Source organism: Mus caroli, chromosome 15 (genome assembly GCF_900094665.2).
Source record: "Mus caroli chromosome 15, CAROLI_EIJ_v1.1, whole genome shotgun sequence".
NCBI classification, from domain to species: domain Eukaryota; kingdom Metazoa; phylum Chordata; class Mammalia; order Rodentia; family Muridae; genus Mus; species Mus caroli.
Genome location: NC_034584.1, coordinates 75,415,356 through 75,430,740, shown reverse-complemented (window position 1 = coordinate 75,430,740; position 15,385 = coordinate 75,415,356). Strand labels below are relative to the sequence as shown.

General features: G+C 41.8%; 3 protein-coding genes across 5 annotated transcripts in view; 2 read left to right on the top strand and 1 right to left on the bottom strand.

Moving 5' to 3' along the window:
• The window catches only part of Xpnpep3 (X-prolyl aminopeptidase 3), a 53,436-nt gene extending 41,555 nt beyond the window's left edge, over window positions 1-11,881 (bottom strand). For 2 of the 3 annotated variants that reach the window (XM_021182781.2, XM_029469653.1), the window contains exon 1: window positions 11,737-11,881. In XM_021182781.2, the coding sequence (XP_021038440.1) occupies window positions 11,737-11,800 (64 nt within the window). In that variant the 5' untranslated portion in view covers window positions 11,801-11,881. The remainder of the gene's footprint in view (window positions 1-11,736) is intronic. The other variant, XM_029469651.1, reaches the window with a different exon arrangement.
• On the top strand, window positions 3,919-5,116 carry Dnajb7 (DnaJ heat shock protein family (Hsp40) member B7). The gene has a single exon (XM_021182759.2). It carries the CDS (start codon window positions 4,137-4,139, stop codon window positions 5,073-5,075), a length of 939 nt encoding a protein of 312 aa, XP_021038418.1. The 5' UTR covers window positions 3,919-4,136; the 3' UTR covers window positions 5,076-5,116.
• Window positions 11,882-11,956: 75 nt separating the features above from the next.
• The window catches only part of St13 (ST13 Hsp70 interacting protein), a 39,142-nt gene continuing 35,713 nt past the window's right edge, over window positions 11,957-15,385 (top strand). Inside the window, exon 1 of the mRNA XM_021182758.1 lies at window positions 11,957-12,548. Within this exon, the coding sequence (XP_021038417.1) occupies window positions 12,439-12,548 (110 nt within the window). The 5' untranslated portion in view covers window positions 11,957-12,438. The remainder of the gene's footprint in view (window positions 12,549-15,385) is intronic.

Sequence of the window (15,385 nt, the reverse complement as noted above, 5' to 3'; positions counted from 1 at the left end):
TTGTGAGTATGTATGTGCATGCAAGTGTGCACGCATGCATGGGAGCTAGAGGTTTACAACAAGTGTCTATACTTCAGTTGCATTTCACTGCATTTTTAGACAGAGACTTGCTAACCCTGGAATTCACCAATCTGGCTAGACTGGCTACCAGCAAGCTTCAAGGGTCCTCAACCTCTGAGTCCATGCTAGGATTCACACACACACCATCACACCCAGATGTGCAGACTTACACACTCCTGATTTTGGATTCTGCCAAGTGTGTGGTATCATTATGGTATTTGTTGTGGCAGCCTTGGGGACCAATGCAATGACTTGCTAAGCTTTCAAGGCATCAACTGATAACTGGCTATACTTACTACAAGTTTATGTTTGCTCTTAAATCAAGCCCAGATAGAAAAAGAGAGCAGGTGTTGACTAATTTTTAAGATTAAAAAAAAAAATTAAACTTTACTAGCCAGACAGTGATGGCACTTGCCTTTAATCCCAGCACTCAGGCGGCAGAGGCAAGCAGATCTGAGTTTAAGGCCAGCATGGTCTACAGAGTGAGTTTCAGCACAGCCAGGGCTACACAGAGAAATCCTGTCTCAGACCCCCCCAACAAACAAACAAACAAACAAACACCCCCACCACTGCCACCAACAACAAAAATAAAAAACCCAAAAACCTTTATTATAGAGAACATCCAAAATTCAATCCCGGGGCAATCCCTGGCACTGAAGCACAGATCAACTCTACTTAAGAGCTGGGAGTATTGGGTCAGGGGTGAAGCATTTTCTTAGCATATCAAAGTCCAGTACTTAAGTATAGAAAGAAATGAATTTATCAGACACATCTCACTTCTTTCCTGGTGAGCAATACCTGCTCAAGTACAATTCACAGCTGTACTTTCCCGTTCTACAACAGGAAGAAGCACACTAACTATACTTGATGCTTACAAATTATTTAGCCGACTATTCTGTGGGTCAATTTATTTAAATTTATATGACCTAATTAGGTAAGTTTTTTTTTTTTTTTTGGTATGGTTTCATTATAGTCCTCACCGCTCTGCAATGTAATCCAGGCTGGCAGAGATTGTCTCAGTGAACTCAGCCACATATATATACATATGTGTGAGTGTGTGTCCTAGTGCTGGGATTAAAAGCATGGACCACTATGTCTGGCTTACTTCTATACTTTATTATAGTATGTTTTTCCAAATTCTGAGGACTTCTTAGGAGATTAGCTCCACCCCCAATTTTCTAACTTTTCTCTGGATCACAGACTGTCCTACATTTTGCAATGTCTAGAACCTACACTCTAAAGTTCTGGCCCAAGAAATGAGAGTAGAGTGGAAAGAAGAGAATTTGAAATCAAGCTCAAGTTGAAATATTAAATTTCCATTAACAAGTAACAGGTTTCTACAAGTTATCTCTTAGAACCCAGTTTTGTTATGAACACAAAATATTTATTTTCGTGGAAAGCTGTGTCAATTATATAACAAAGTAAAAATAAACACATCAGGGAGTGTGACTCAGGATATAAGCAGTAGATACACTTATCCCTTGAGTGCATGGCAGCACACATACTAGGTAGAGCTCATATTGAGCTTTAAGTGTTTCACAGTCCCTCCAGGCTCTCAAAACCAAACCAAACACTAAGCAAAATTTGTTCAGACCTGGCAAAGAGCCTAAACCACACGATACATTTACTATCTCATTGGAAATAACTAATACGTGACAGAAAACAAACAGGTATGAACAGGGAGGGACAAAGAGCAAAGGGGGTTTTCTGGGAAAACAAAATGACGGAAATAGAACAATTAATCTTTTTAATTTATGGATAATTTACCTGGAAAGTAAACTTTTTTTTTTTTTTTTTTGGTTTTTCCTAGGCTGGCCTTGAACTCAAGAAATCTGCTTGCCTCTGCCTCCTGAGTGCTGGGATTAAAGGCGTGCACCAACACACCTGGCTTTTTTTTTTTTTTTAAGATCTATTTTTATTAGCCATGGTGGCTCATGCCTTTAATCCCAGAATTTGGGAGGCAGAGACAGAAAAAAAATCTCTAAGTTCAGGGCCAACCTGGTCTACAGAGCTAGTTCCAGGACAGCCAGGCTACACAAAGAAACCCTGTCTTGAGAAAATGAACACTGAAAAAGAAGAAAAAAAAAAAGTGTGTGTGTGTGTGTGTGTGTCTCTGTGTGTGTATGTGTGTGACTACTGTTGCTGGAGGCCAGCAGACACTGGATATCCTGAAACTGTAGTTACTGATGGTTGAGAGCCAACAATTGGGAACTGAAACCTGGCCCTTGGTACTACTAGCCACCTCTCCTGCATCACAGTCTTGGTCTTAATTACTTCGATTTTACTTTTTATTCTACTTTTCCAAATACAACTGATTTTCTATAGTGCAGTCATTAGCCCAATAAAAAGGCAAACAGACCACCAAGCCGGCGCAGCTATTCAGCAGGTTGTGGCAGACACTGACAGCCTCAGGACATGAGCTTGATCATTCCAGAAATAACTACTCTGTCTGCTGACTAAACAACTCTGTCTGTCTTAACTCCAAGGCCATCTCCTCACAAGTTTCTAGTAACCAGTAAGAAGTAGCCCTCTGTCCTGTCCGCCACCCTCTTCTCACTTGTTTTTGAGAACGTAAAGGTAATAATTTGATACTACATTTTCTCAAGTTATTATGGGCATTTTTGTTGTTGTTGATTTTTTTTTTTTAAAGACAAGGTCTCTATGTAGTCCTAGTTGTCCTGGAACTCACGCTGTAGAGCAGGCTGGCCTCAAACTCACAGAGATCCACCTGCGCCGCCCCCTACTCCCATTGCTGACATTAAAGGCATGGGTCACCAGAGCATAGCACTAACATTTTATGCATTTCTTATACTCTCCTTATTAGGGTTTGAGACAGGGTCTTCCTCTGTAGTCTAGGCTGGCCTGGAACCCTCCATAATGCTCCTATCTTGGCCTTCCATGTTGGGATTACAGGCATGAACTACCTTTTATTCCATTACAATTGAAGCATCATCTCTAATGACTGCCAGCAGAAAGCTTGAATAGTAGGCTACTGACTCGAGGAAGTCTTGAGACCATAGCCCATGATGCCTCTTATACAACTAGTCTATCCATCTGGTGGATCTTCCATTATTGTTCTTACTATGAAAAATAAGGATATCTTCTCTCTTTTCTTTTTCTTTTTTAAAGATTTATTTGTTTGTTTATTTTCTATGAATACACTGTAGCTGTCTTCAGACAAATCTAGAAGAGGGCATTGGATCCCATTACAGATGGTTGTAAGCCACGATGTGGTTGCTGGGAATTGAACTCAGGACCTCTAGAAGAGCAGTCAGTGCTTTTAACCACTGAGCCATCTCTCCAGCCCCACCCCCCTTTAAAAAAGGACTTGTTTGTTTATTTATTATATACAGCATTCTGCCTGCAAAATATGACAGCAGGTCAGAAGAGGGCATCTGATCTCATTATTGATGGTTATGAGGTGGCTAGGAATTGAACTTAGGACTTCTAGAAGACTAGCCAGTGCTCTTAAGCTCTGAGCCATCTTTCCAGCCCCCCAACAAAGTTTCCTAAGTTTCAATTTTTCTAAATAAAAACATAGAAGCAGGTAATAATGGTGCACACCTTTAATCCTAGCACCCAGGAGGCAGAGGCTGGAAGATCTCTGAGTTTGAGGGCATCCTGGTTTACAAAGCAAGTTCCAGGACAGCCAGGGCTACATAGTGAAAAAACCCAAACCAACCAACCAACCAAACCATAGAACTATGCAGTAATTAAGGCTCAGTAATCTGGAGTTCAGAATAGATAAAAATAAAAAACAACAACCGTTGTGGCCATTAGCTATAGACCGCACAGAATGACTTGGGGGAAGTTGCATTTAGAAGGTCCAATCCCTAGCTCCAGCCCAGTATGACACCATAATGCAGCTCTGACATCTGCCTGTTCCTCTGCTCGCCACACAATCAGAACCCTCAAGTCTTCTAGCAGCGGCTCACCCACAGCACTAACATTACCTTCAATGTAAAAATATGCCTATTTGCAGTCACTTCTGCCACTGCCACCAGCAACAGAGCCTGAGTTGCAACGAAAATACAGTGCTCACGATCAAGGGTGTTTGTTTTTAAAACTGTCAAGCTATGGTGGACTATTATGAAGTTCTAGGAGTGCAGAGATATGCGTCACCAGAAGACATTAAAAGAGCTTATCGTAAAGTAGCACTTAAATGGCATCCTGATAAAAATCCAGAAAATAAAGAGGAAGCAGAGCGAAAATTCAAAGAAGTCGCCGAGGCATATGAAGTGTTATCAAATGTCGAAAAACGGGACATTTATGACAAATACGGCAAGGAAGGATTAGACGGCAGAGGTGCAAGTCATCTCGACGACGAGCGTGAGTACCGCTTCACATTCCGGAAGGCAGACGATGTCTTTAAAGAAATTTTTGGTGAAAGGGATCCGTTTTCATTTCACTTCTTTGAGGACTCACTTGAGGACCTTTTAAGCAGTTCAAGAAGCTCCAGTGGAAATAGAGGCAGAGGCACAGGATCCCACTTCTCCCGTTCCTATGACCACCCAGCGTTTTCCAGGCTCTCTTCTTATGACACAGGATATTATTCATCTTATGTTTCATTGGGGCATGAGGGCCTTACGTCATTCTCTTCCCTGGCACTTGATGATACTGGGATGGGCAACTATATACCCATTACACCTTCAGGCAAAGTTATTAATGGAAGAAATATTAATACAAAGAAAACTTTTGAGAACCGTCAAGAAAGAGAAGCTGAAGATGACAGTGAGTTGAGATCCTTTCTTGTAAATAGTGTGGCAAATGAAGAGGATTTTACAGACAAATGTAACTGGAGAAGACGGTCGCTCAACAATTACTCACCAAACCCCTATAACTCCTCAAATACAACTCAATATACTCTGGTGGACAACAATGAACAAGGAACACCTTGGGTCACCAACAAGAAGGAGCCTTCCATTTTCTCAGCAGGATTTAAAGAAGGTGGTAGGAGGAAAAAGAAGAAGCACAAAGAGGGGCAGAAGAAGAAGTCCAACAAAAGGAATCGCTAATTGACTGTCTAGACACATTATGATCATATAACATTTGAACACCACTTTCGTGTGTTTTGGTTAATCACAGAGTTTTTAGATGATATTTGTTTAATTCTATGTAAGAGTAGGTGGGGTTTTTTTTGTTTCTTTGTTTTGCTTTTGAAATACGGTTTCAACTTTGCTGGGGTGGGTCGTGCTAAGGAGACAAGGCTTTCCCTTAAACTCACAAAGATCTGCTTATCTCTGCCTCTCTGTTGCTGGGATTGAAGGTGTACACTACCATTGCCTGACTTTTTTATTTTTTTAAACACTTTTAACAAGATTGTGGATATTTGGTTAGCAGTGTATAGATAAGTTATGTTAGAAAAAGATGAATTTGTGGTAACTGATTTTAAAACTATGGAAAACAGCAAAGTTTTTTTTTTTTTTAATATTTTCTTTCTGAGCAGTTTGATTACAGAATCCCCACCGCCCCCAGTGGAGTTTATGACTTATTTAAACCTTGAATTAATACTATCACAAATTTCTTGGAAATATACATAGCATTAGAACATAAATCTATTAAGAAACACAGGTTCAGACTATAACGAGTATTTTAAGTTTGAAGGAGCCAGACATTTGCACAGATGTTCACCAGCAGTTCTGTTCTTAACATCTAAGAGGCAGAAGCAACCCAAACAATCAAGAGACCAATATATTAACAAAAATTGATGAATAGCCATAGTTGTGTGCACATGTGTACAACACACACACATACACACACACGAATATTCAGTCTCAAAACAAAACAAAACAAAACAAACCAACAAAACCTGCCATACAGTCTGCCTCTGCCTCTGTGCCTCAGCTGTTTGAAGAAGGCAGCTGTAACTGAAAAATCTTGTCATTTGCTTCAACATGGATGAGCTTTTAGAATACTTGGATTACTAAAATCTTAAGATGCTAAGTGAAATAAGCCAGTCATTCATAGACAAATACTGAATAATTAATGCTGACATGGTATCTAAAGCAGTCCAAAGTGAGAGACAGGAGTAGAAAAGTGGTTGTTTATGGGCAAAGAGCTTCAGACCTACAAAACAAAGACATTTTCTGGAAATCCAGTTCTCAACAATGTGAATATACTAATACCATTGAACTACACATTAAAAAAAAGATCTAATATGATAAACTAAATTTAGCATGTAGGTAAACTAAATTTAGTATATATTATACCACAATTTTTTAAAAAAAGCCACTATTAGCCAAGATTCCTTGGAACAACCTGGTTATATCATGTGCTGCAGGGCACTGGTCACTCTCTCCAGATCTGAAACTTTCTTGTTTCATCTTATCTGTGTGCAGGATCTAAAAATGCATTATTGTAAAATAGCATAGATATTTAAGGATCATGTTGGGAGAAAATACAGTGAGTCACAAATACATTAGATACCAAACAAATCTAACCCTTTTATTCATCCTTCCATCCACTTAACATTACCATTTGAGGCCTACTACTTGCTGAGCAGTATTAGGTGTTTTGGAGTGGTAGGGGGTGAGGACAGGGTTTCTCTGTGTAGCCCTGGCTGTCCTAGAAATCGATCTGTAGACCAGGCTGACCTAGAACTCAGAGATCAGCTTCCCTCTGTCTTCCAAAATGCTTATGCTACCACTACGTGGTATTTGAGGCATACACAGCACTAAACAAAAGCCACAGAGCCTATAATTGGAGGCACATATTAAATGAAGTAAAACAGGCTCTGCTAGTTTTTTTAGTTGCTTGATTAAAAAAATAAGTGAATATTTGGTAAGATATCCAGACACTTGAACTAGCAAGGTGCAATATTCCTGATGTAGGCTGCATAGGAGGAGTCTGGGGAGCACAGAGATCAGTGCCACAGATTAAGGAGAGCAAATGGATTAAACCAAACATTGAAAGGATTCTGCAGGGATTGACTGATCACTACATGCCTGTTAACTGTTAAAAGGGAGAGACTAAGACAGGAGGAGGAGTCACCTATTGAAATTGAGCTCTTCTGTTGTTGCCAAGACTCTAGCAAGCAAGGTTAGAAAAAGGGAAATCACACTATTGCCTCAGTCCATTTAGGAGATTATAGTCATTAGGTCCAAGGTGGTGGGTGGCAGTAGGATACACTGCCCTAGGGTATGTGGACAGGGTGTGACAGGAGTTGAAGCCAGCAGGTTTGGGAATATAGGGAACAGAAGAATGGAACTGTCTGAGAGAAAGGAGCACCAAATCCAAATATGCTACATGAGAGGTGCTTGACTTTATTAAACACTAAAAACAAATTGCAGCATGACTTGTGCTTACACATTGGCATTCAATCTATTGGTCATACCTTTTTTTTTTTTTTGTATTTTAAAAAAGTAATTATTGTAAATTCTAGGCATCATTCTAGGCATTAAGCTACCAGTCTCAAATTCTTGTAAATTACTGTATTAAAAGGTGCAAGCAAGTCATCCGACGGCACTGAAACGATACTTTTGTCCAAACAAATACTAAGTGAAAGTCAGAAACAATCAGAGTGCCGTTTTTAAATAGCAAGTGCGGGCTTTTGTATTGTCTCAGTGGGTAGACATGTAGGGAGCAAAGGTAATTTATTCTCTAGGAGAAACTGGGGATACTCAGGATCCAAAGTTATTTTCAGAAAATAAGCTCATAAAGCTTAGGGTATTTTAAATAATATCTACACAAAATGTGTCATTTAGTAAGGTTTACCTGTCTCCATGCAGGGTTAAAGTTGAAAACAAAACTCCTTCCAGAATCAAACCTCAACATCTCATAAACAGTAAGAATTTAATGTCCCCCAATTCATCTCTCCATTCTTCTTTGAGTTGGATTTCATATAACCCAGGCTAGCCTTGAACTTGCTGTGTTAGCCAAGGATGAACATGAACTGCGATCTTACTGCCTCTACTGTCTAAGTGCTGGGACTACAGGAATGTGCTCTCATATCTGGCCAGTTATCCACCTTTAACTGAAAGTTCAGATTTAGTTATTTTTCCCAATAGCTTAAAAGAACAAAACAAAAACCCCTTTCAACTGTCTAGAAGAAAAACCTTGTTTTTGTGTGTGTGTGTGTGTTTTTCTTTTTCTTTCCTTACTCCCCTCCCCCCTGAATCTCACATTGTTTCTTTTCACAGAACCAAAGCCCAGCTTTTCCAAATTATGTTCTGGAATACCAGTCCAAGGCTTACCACAGGAAAGAGAGCTCAATGGACAAATACATTTTGCCAATCACTGAAATACATCCTCTTTCTCATTGAGAATTTAAGTCTAATTGGGAGTGTGTGGGTTGCATTTTATGCATCTAACCAAATAATCATTTTGGTATAATACCATAAAATGCTCATGATCATAATTTTTTTAAAAAAAAATTCCCCATCCCGCTCAAATGGAAATGTTTAGTCCCACCACTGTTCTTTGTGTTCTGTGGTTCTGATGACATCTGTTGTCACGACAACTCTTACAGTCTTTGTTAGACCCTCAAGCCTTAAAATCGAACCTCTAAAGGTATACCTGATTTCCTCTATCTCTGTTTATTGCATTCTCCTTTGCCACAACACGGAACCTTTACCTCATTAGCATATTCGGTATGCTACATCACAGTAATTTTTACCTTTTTATCTGCCTATCGTAAGGAGAGAAACTTTCTAGTGTTCAAATTTGGTGCCCAAATTTTGTTGAAGGAAGTTAATTTCCTTTCCTATGTCAGATTTTTTTTTTTTTTCAAGACAGGGTTTCTGTGTAGTCCTGGCTGCCCTGGAACTCACTCTGTAGACCAGGCTGGCCTCGAACTCAGAAATTCACCTGCCTCTGCCTCCCAAGTGCTGGGATTAAAGGCATGCACCACCACGCCTGGTTCCTATGTCAGATTTGATATGCATCTTAAATGCCTTAATTTGAAAATACAACTTTTTTTTTTTAGAGACAGGGTTTCTCTGTATGACTTGGCTGTCTTGGAACTCACAAGAGATCTCCCTGTCTTTGCAGAGCTGGGGGTGTATAAATCAGTGCTAAACCTCGTGACAACTCCAGGTTCAATCCCCATCACCTACAATCAACTAACCAAACACTACCACCAAAACCCAAAAACTTCAAAGCATAAAAAGATCCTGCCTCCTGCACCTACTCACACTTCAGGTTTGCATGCCTTCTTCAGGTGAGAAAGTTTCTCTTTTTTTCTTTTTGAGACACAGTCTCAATTATGTAGCTCTGGCTATCCTGGAACTCATTATGTACACCAGTTGGGTTCAAATTCAGAGATCCACTTGCCTCCACACTGGCTGGTTTTGTGTGTCAACTTGACACAAGTTGGAGTTACCACAGAGAGACTCCCTTGAGGAAGTCTGTAGATCCAGCTGTAAGGCATTTTCTCAACTAGTGATCAAGCTGGGTCCATTGTGGGTGGTGTCAACCCTGGGCTGGTAGTCCTGGGTTCTATAAGAAAGCAAGCTGAACAAGCCAGGAGAAGTAATCCAGTAAGCAGTACCCCTCCATGGCCTCTGCATCAGCTCCTGCCTCCACGTTCCTGCCCTGTGTGAGTTCCTGTCCTGACTTCCTTTGGTAATAAACAGCAATGTGGAAATGTAAGCTGAATAAACCCTTTCCTCCCAAACTTGCTTCTCGATGTTTTGTGCAGGAATACAAACCCTGACTAAGACACCTCCCTAGTGTTAGTATTAAGGGTTCACCACCATACCTGGTTTCTTATGGTAGTTAGAGCAACACCTGTCAACCTGTGGGTCACCCCCCGTCCCTGTGGGGGTTGAACAACCCTTTCACAGCAGGCCAGGATCTTTAAATCCTGTACACTGGCTATTTATATTACAATTCACAACAGTAACAAAATTACAGTTATGAAGTAGAAAAGAAAGTAATTTTATGGTTGGGGTCACCACAGCATGAGCTGTATTAAGGGGCTGCAGCGTTAGGAAGGCTGAGAACCACTGCTCTAGAGCCTTTCTAAAGAAAGGCAACTACGTGAGGTTGGCGAGGTAAGCTCTGGGAGGAGTGAATGATTAAACTACATTGTATGGAAGTCTCAATAAAAAAAGTATATATATTTTAAAGAAAGGAGTAACCAAAAACACCACATATTTCAAGTCCTATTTATGAGACTCAAAACCTAAACTCCAAGGATAACAATAACTAAAATGCAAAAAATAAAAAGAAATGCATTCCTCTCTTCTTTGCTGTGTTCCCTTATCAGCTGGATCAAGACCACTCAGCTGTAATGTCATTGGTGGCTTGTCTGCCTCCCCTTTGACTGTAAGCAATTGTGGTGAAGTAGAGATGCACCCTCAATAGCTAACTCAAAAAGTTACTGGGTGAAACTGCACTTCCCGGCTCATGAAATGAGACGTTGCAAAAGGATTCTACCGAGCAGAATTAAGACAAAGAATTGGTATAAAAGACTGGACACAATCACATAACAAACATCTGGCTTAACTGTGTTTCAGTCCCTCAGTCCCTCAGTGGTAAAGATTCAATGTCACTCCTTCATTGAAGCTAAAAAAAAAAAAAAAAAAACCAAAACCATTTAGTGGTAATATAACAAGATGTTGAACTTACTTTCCTTAGAAACAAACTATAATATATTTACTAGATTTTTTTTTTAATGTGTTTTAGTCCTAAAGCTGGATCAAGTCAGGATTTACACGAAGCTTCAAGAAAGTCAACGATCCGAAACAAAAAGCTGGTTCTAGTCTAGTCACAGTCTGTGGCCTGCCACATTTTCATTCATTTCCATTAAAGGCACATCTTAACTACCAGAATTACAGAATAGGCTCCGTGCAATGTGCAATTTTAAATAGCTGATATAATTTCATTTTCAGCGAATCCAAGTATCACATGCAAATATCAAGATCAATTTTAATGTCAAATACCCTATTTTCTGGTTCAGATTTTGCACACCTCGTTTGAAGTATAATCCAACATTAGGTCTCCTTACAAAGTAGGTGACTCACTTTCCAGTATAAAATTTTATGTTAGGTTAATTGCTCATCATATTGTACACGGAGGGTTCACATTATCCGTACTCTATCACCTTGACTGTTTATGTAAGACTTTTAGGTACGTCCCTCGTTTAGTTCTTTACAAACTGAATTGCACAAAGCATTTGTTTCTAGACGTGTTTCTTCTACCTCTCTTTTGTTGTTGTTTTTTTTCGAGACAGGGTTTCTCTGTATAGCCCTGGCTGTCCTGGAACTCACTTTGTAGATCAGGCTGGCCTCGAACTCAGAAACCCGCCTGCCTCTGCCTCCCGAGTGCTGGGATTAAAGGCGTGCGCCACCACCGCCCGGCTCTTCTATCTTTTGAGCTAGCTCTGCGATGAAACCTATGAAAAGGCGAAAGATTTACCCTGACCTAACACACACGCTACTTGACAATTTAGCCAAGTGTGATGATAAAAGCTACAAATTTAGAATTCGAGTAACTTTGAAGACAATCCCTTGGAGTTCCCTCCTCTTCAGTCACTCCAGCTTTCCCAGAATAACAGAACCTAAAGCTAACTCTTTCCCAGAGCAATCGATCAAAAGAAAAATCCGTGGGTGGTGAGGGGGGATCAGGAGCCGACTGCTGCAGAACCACGGATCATCAACTTGTAGCTCTTTGGGCTGCTTTAGGCTTTTTCCAAAGGAAGAACCTGGAGGGGACGCCGGCAGGAAAGACTCTAACCTGAGAGGCCGCGGAGCCTTGCTAGAACGGGAGCCAGCTTGGGGGTTGAGAGCAGAGACGGCATGGCCTGCAACCACTGGTCAGGAAAAGTACAAACTGTGGGGAAAGCCACTAGCAGAGCCGAGTCGCCAGGAAACCAGTCAACTGCTCGGCCCCTTCCGGCAGGCGCGGCTCGCGGGCTTTCTTCCTGGGGCGGCGCAGAGCAGTGACGTCACTCGGCTAGGTTTTGGGCGCGCCGGCCCCACGGGCATTTATTTATTACCCCCCCCCCCGCCCCCCTCCATGCGGCGTCTCGTTCTGCTTAATGCCCATCTTCACAGAAGAAATATCGTATTCCAAATGTCTCCTTCTGTCCCGCTTGAAAGCGCACAGACACAAGATCCTTCATCCATCCCGGGGAACTAGGTCAGAGGAAAGAATCCGAGCGAGACTGTTCGCCGATCGAAGCAGGCATTGTCACGGGCAGCTACACTTCTAGAAGGTTCTAGGCGGAGCATAGGTCCAAAGGTAGGAGTGGGAATGAGCGAGCGAAGGCCCGGGGTCACGAGGCCGTTGGGGGGGAGGAGCCAGCGGCCGGGGAGGTTCTAGTCTGTTCTGCCTCGCGGCAGCCGCCCCCTTCCACTTGGTCACGTTGAGCCGCTCCCGGGCCTGGCACCCGGCCTCCGCAGCCGCCCACCACCTGCAGCTTCCAGCCTCCCCACCATGGATCCCCGCAAAGTGAGCGAGCTTCGGGCCTTCGTGAAGATGTGTAGGCAGGACCCGAGCGTCCTGCACACCGAGGAAATGCGCTTCCTGAGGGAGTGGGTGGAGAGGTGAGAGCCCTGGGCCCCGTGGACCGTTGGGGACGGAAAGAGGGGGGAGTGGGCCCCGAGCTGGCGTGGGGAGGAGGGGAGCGGGTCTAGGCCCCTTCGTGGCTCGGTCCTTAGAGGCTTCGAGAGGTTCTCGGAGGGATCTGGAGCGTTGGGCAACTTAGGGGTGGAAAAGCAGAGGTTAGAGTTGGTTTTCCCCGCAGTGAAGTCTCCAGGGGGGTGTGTTTGGGTTGTGAATATTTGAGCAGTGGAAATAATGCGCGAACTAAGACAAAGCTTTTACTGAGGGATTTTTTTTTCCTGAACCTGGCGTCTTGCTTAAGTCGCATTGACCCATGTGTCGTTTAAAATATTAATAGTGGTAACTTATTTATTCTATAACTTCAGTTATCTGTACTTGGCCTTACAGCGATTTTAATTGCATGGAATTGTGTTGGGAATTATTTATACCCACGTTAGTTGTAGCGCTGTCACTTCAGCTACTTTAGGAATTTTTTTTTTTTTTTTTCTCAAAGACCAGTGTGCTTGCAGGACTAACTGGAGAGTATTTCGCCTGCGTACCATGATTGTTGTGCCAGCTGCTGGGAAACAGTATTACTGGGGAATTGGTTTTTCTTTTTTGTTGTTTTAGTCTCGTTGATAAAAGATTTTAAAGACAGAATTAGAAGGAAGCTTAGGCACCATTAGAATTTGAGGGTGAAAAACGCAACAGTGCGGACAAACTAAATCTCTACAGCTGCCAAGAGGAGGGAGGATGTTAAGTCATGCTTTCTGAATTAGGGTCAGCAATGGAAGCTCCCCAGCACTTGTAGAAATGGGGGAGGGAGGGTCTTCGGAGAAAGTGCATGTTTAGGGTCATTGGTTAATATAAAAAAAAGAGATGGGGAAAAGTAAAGTTTTATATATTTTTCAATTAGAACCTAGAAAAAAACAAGCAGGCTTAGCCATGAAGGTCTGAAAGCAACTGTGTGGAGTGAAGGGCTCAGGGGCTGTATAAGCACTTTACTTCTTTAAAGATAATTATTCCATGCTTTTTGCATATCTTCAGATAAATCAGCCTTTCTGAGAGGTTGTTTTCTGGCCAGGTGATTGCAAGTCCAGGTAGATTAAGGGAAGGATCTAATAAATAATGTGTAAGGTTTTTTGTTTGTTTTTTAAATTTTTTTTGCTGGTTGAGAACTTGCTATGTAGCCCTGACTTGTCTCAGATTCACAGAGATTCCCCCTGTCTCTGTCAACTATTAGGATTAAAGACATTTGCCAACACACCAGCTCTTTTATTTTTTAAGCTATTTTATGTGTAGTGAGTGTTTTGCATGTACATGTATGCCTGATGCCCAGGGTTGTAAGAAGAGGGTATTAGGTCCCTTGGAACTGGTGGTTGCAAGCTATTGTGGGTGCTGAGAATTGTACCGTGGGTCTCCTGGAGGAGCAACAATTATTTTTAATCACTTAGTTATCTCAGCAGCCCCAGTATGTAATGTTTTGGGTGGTTTAGAATGCAGTCTTCTCAGGGAAAGGTGGACTAAGAGGAAGTGGCTTAACTTTAATGAAGCTCAACAAATCCCTGATACTCTTCACCTAGAAAGGACCCTTTTATATGTTTAATTTTTTTAAAAGATGTATTTATTTCGTGTGAGTGTTTTGCTTGCACTTTAATAAGTACACTGCATACTTCCTAGTGAAGCCAGGGTAGGGTATCTCATCCTTTGGAGCTGTTGTCACAAACAGTTGTGAACCATCACATGGGTGCCGGGAAATGAACTTGGGGTCTCTGAAGAACAGCAGATAGATACTCTTAATTGGTGAGCTGTAATCTCCTTAACTCTTACAGTATTTAAATCATATCAGACGGCAAAGCTAATGCTGCTTTCTCAAGCCTAAGGCTGATTGTGAGGGAAGAGGTCCATCTCATGTCAGTAGAGCTACCTAAATACTGTTTAAGGGGACAGAGAAATGATACAAAGTTTGTTTTTATAATTATGTTTTAATAGTTTAACAGTTTACATATTGGAGGAGAGTCTCCTCAGGGTTAAAAGGAGGGCCACAAATGTTGCCTAGGAAGGAATTTTTTTAGGAAAGTACTTCTAGTCAGGTGGGTAGTGGTAGTGTCGCCATGCTTTTAATCTCAGGATTTTGTTGGCAGAGGCAGGAGGATCTCTGAGTTTAAGGCCAGGGAGTTCCAAAACAGTCAAAACCACACAGAGAAACCCTGTCTTGAAAAACCAAAAAGAAAAAACCCTACCTTTTAAGGGGGAGGCTTGGTGTTGGTTCCAGCATACCCTTCGCTGCCCAGGAAAGTAGCCTCCTAGCTGGGATTGTTAAGGAGGAAAAGTGGGGCAACATGTGCCTGAGTTCCTAGCTACTCTGGAGGTTGAGGCTGCAGCAGCCATGGTTCTAGGAGTTTCAGACCAGCCTGGCCAAACATAGCAGGACCCAATTAAAAACTGGTCTCTCCCCTCCAAAAGAATAAAACAAAACCCGACACATTAAAGCTGTGTTTCAAGAGTGTGGATAGGCACTCCTTAAGACATGAGCAAAAGCTGGTGGAGTGGTTTTCTTTGGGGTAAATGGACCTGGTGATCACTAAAAATGCAAAATATTTTAACAAGCATATTCTGAGGAATGAAAGAAGTCAGTGATGTAGGCTGGCACTCTTCAAAGCCTTTGAGCTTTTGATTCTTTTCCTCTCTCACTTTTATAGCTCTTGTAGGACTTTTACTCATGTTAAGAACTTGCAAAATTGGGGCTGGTGAGATGGCTCAGTGGGTAAGAGCACCTGACTGCTCTTCCGAAGGTCCAGAGTTCAAATCCCAGCAACCACATGGTGGCTCACAACCA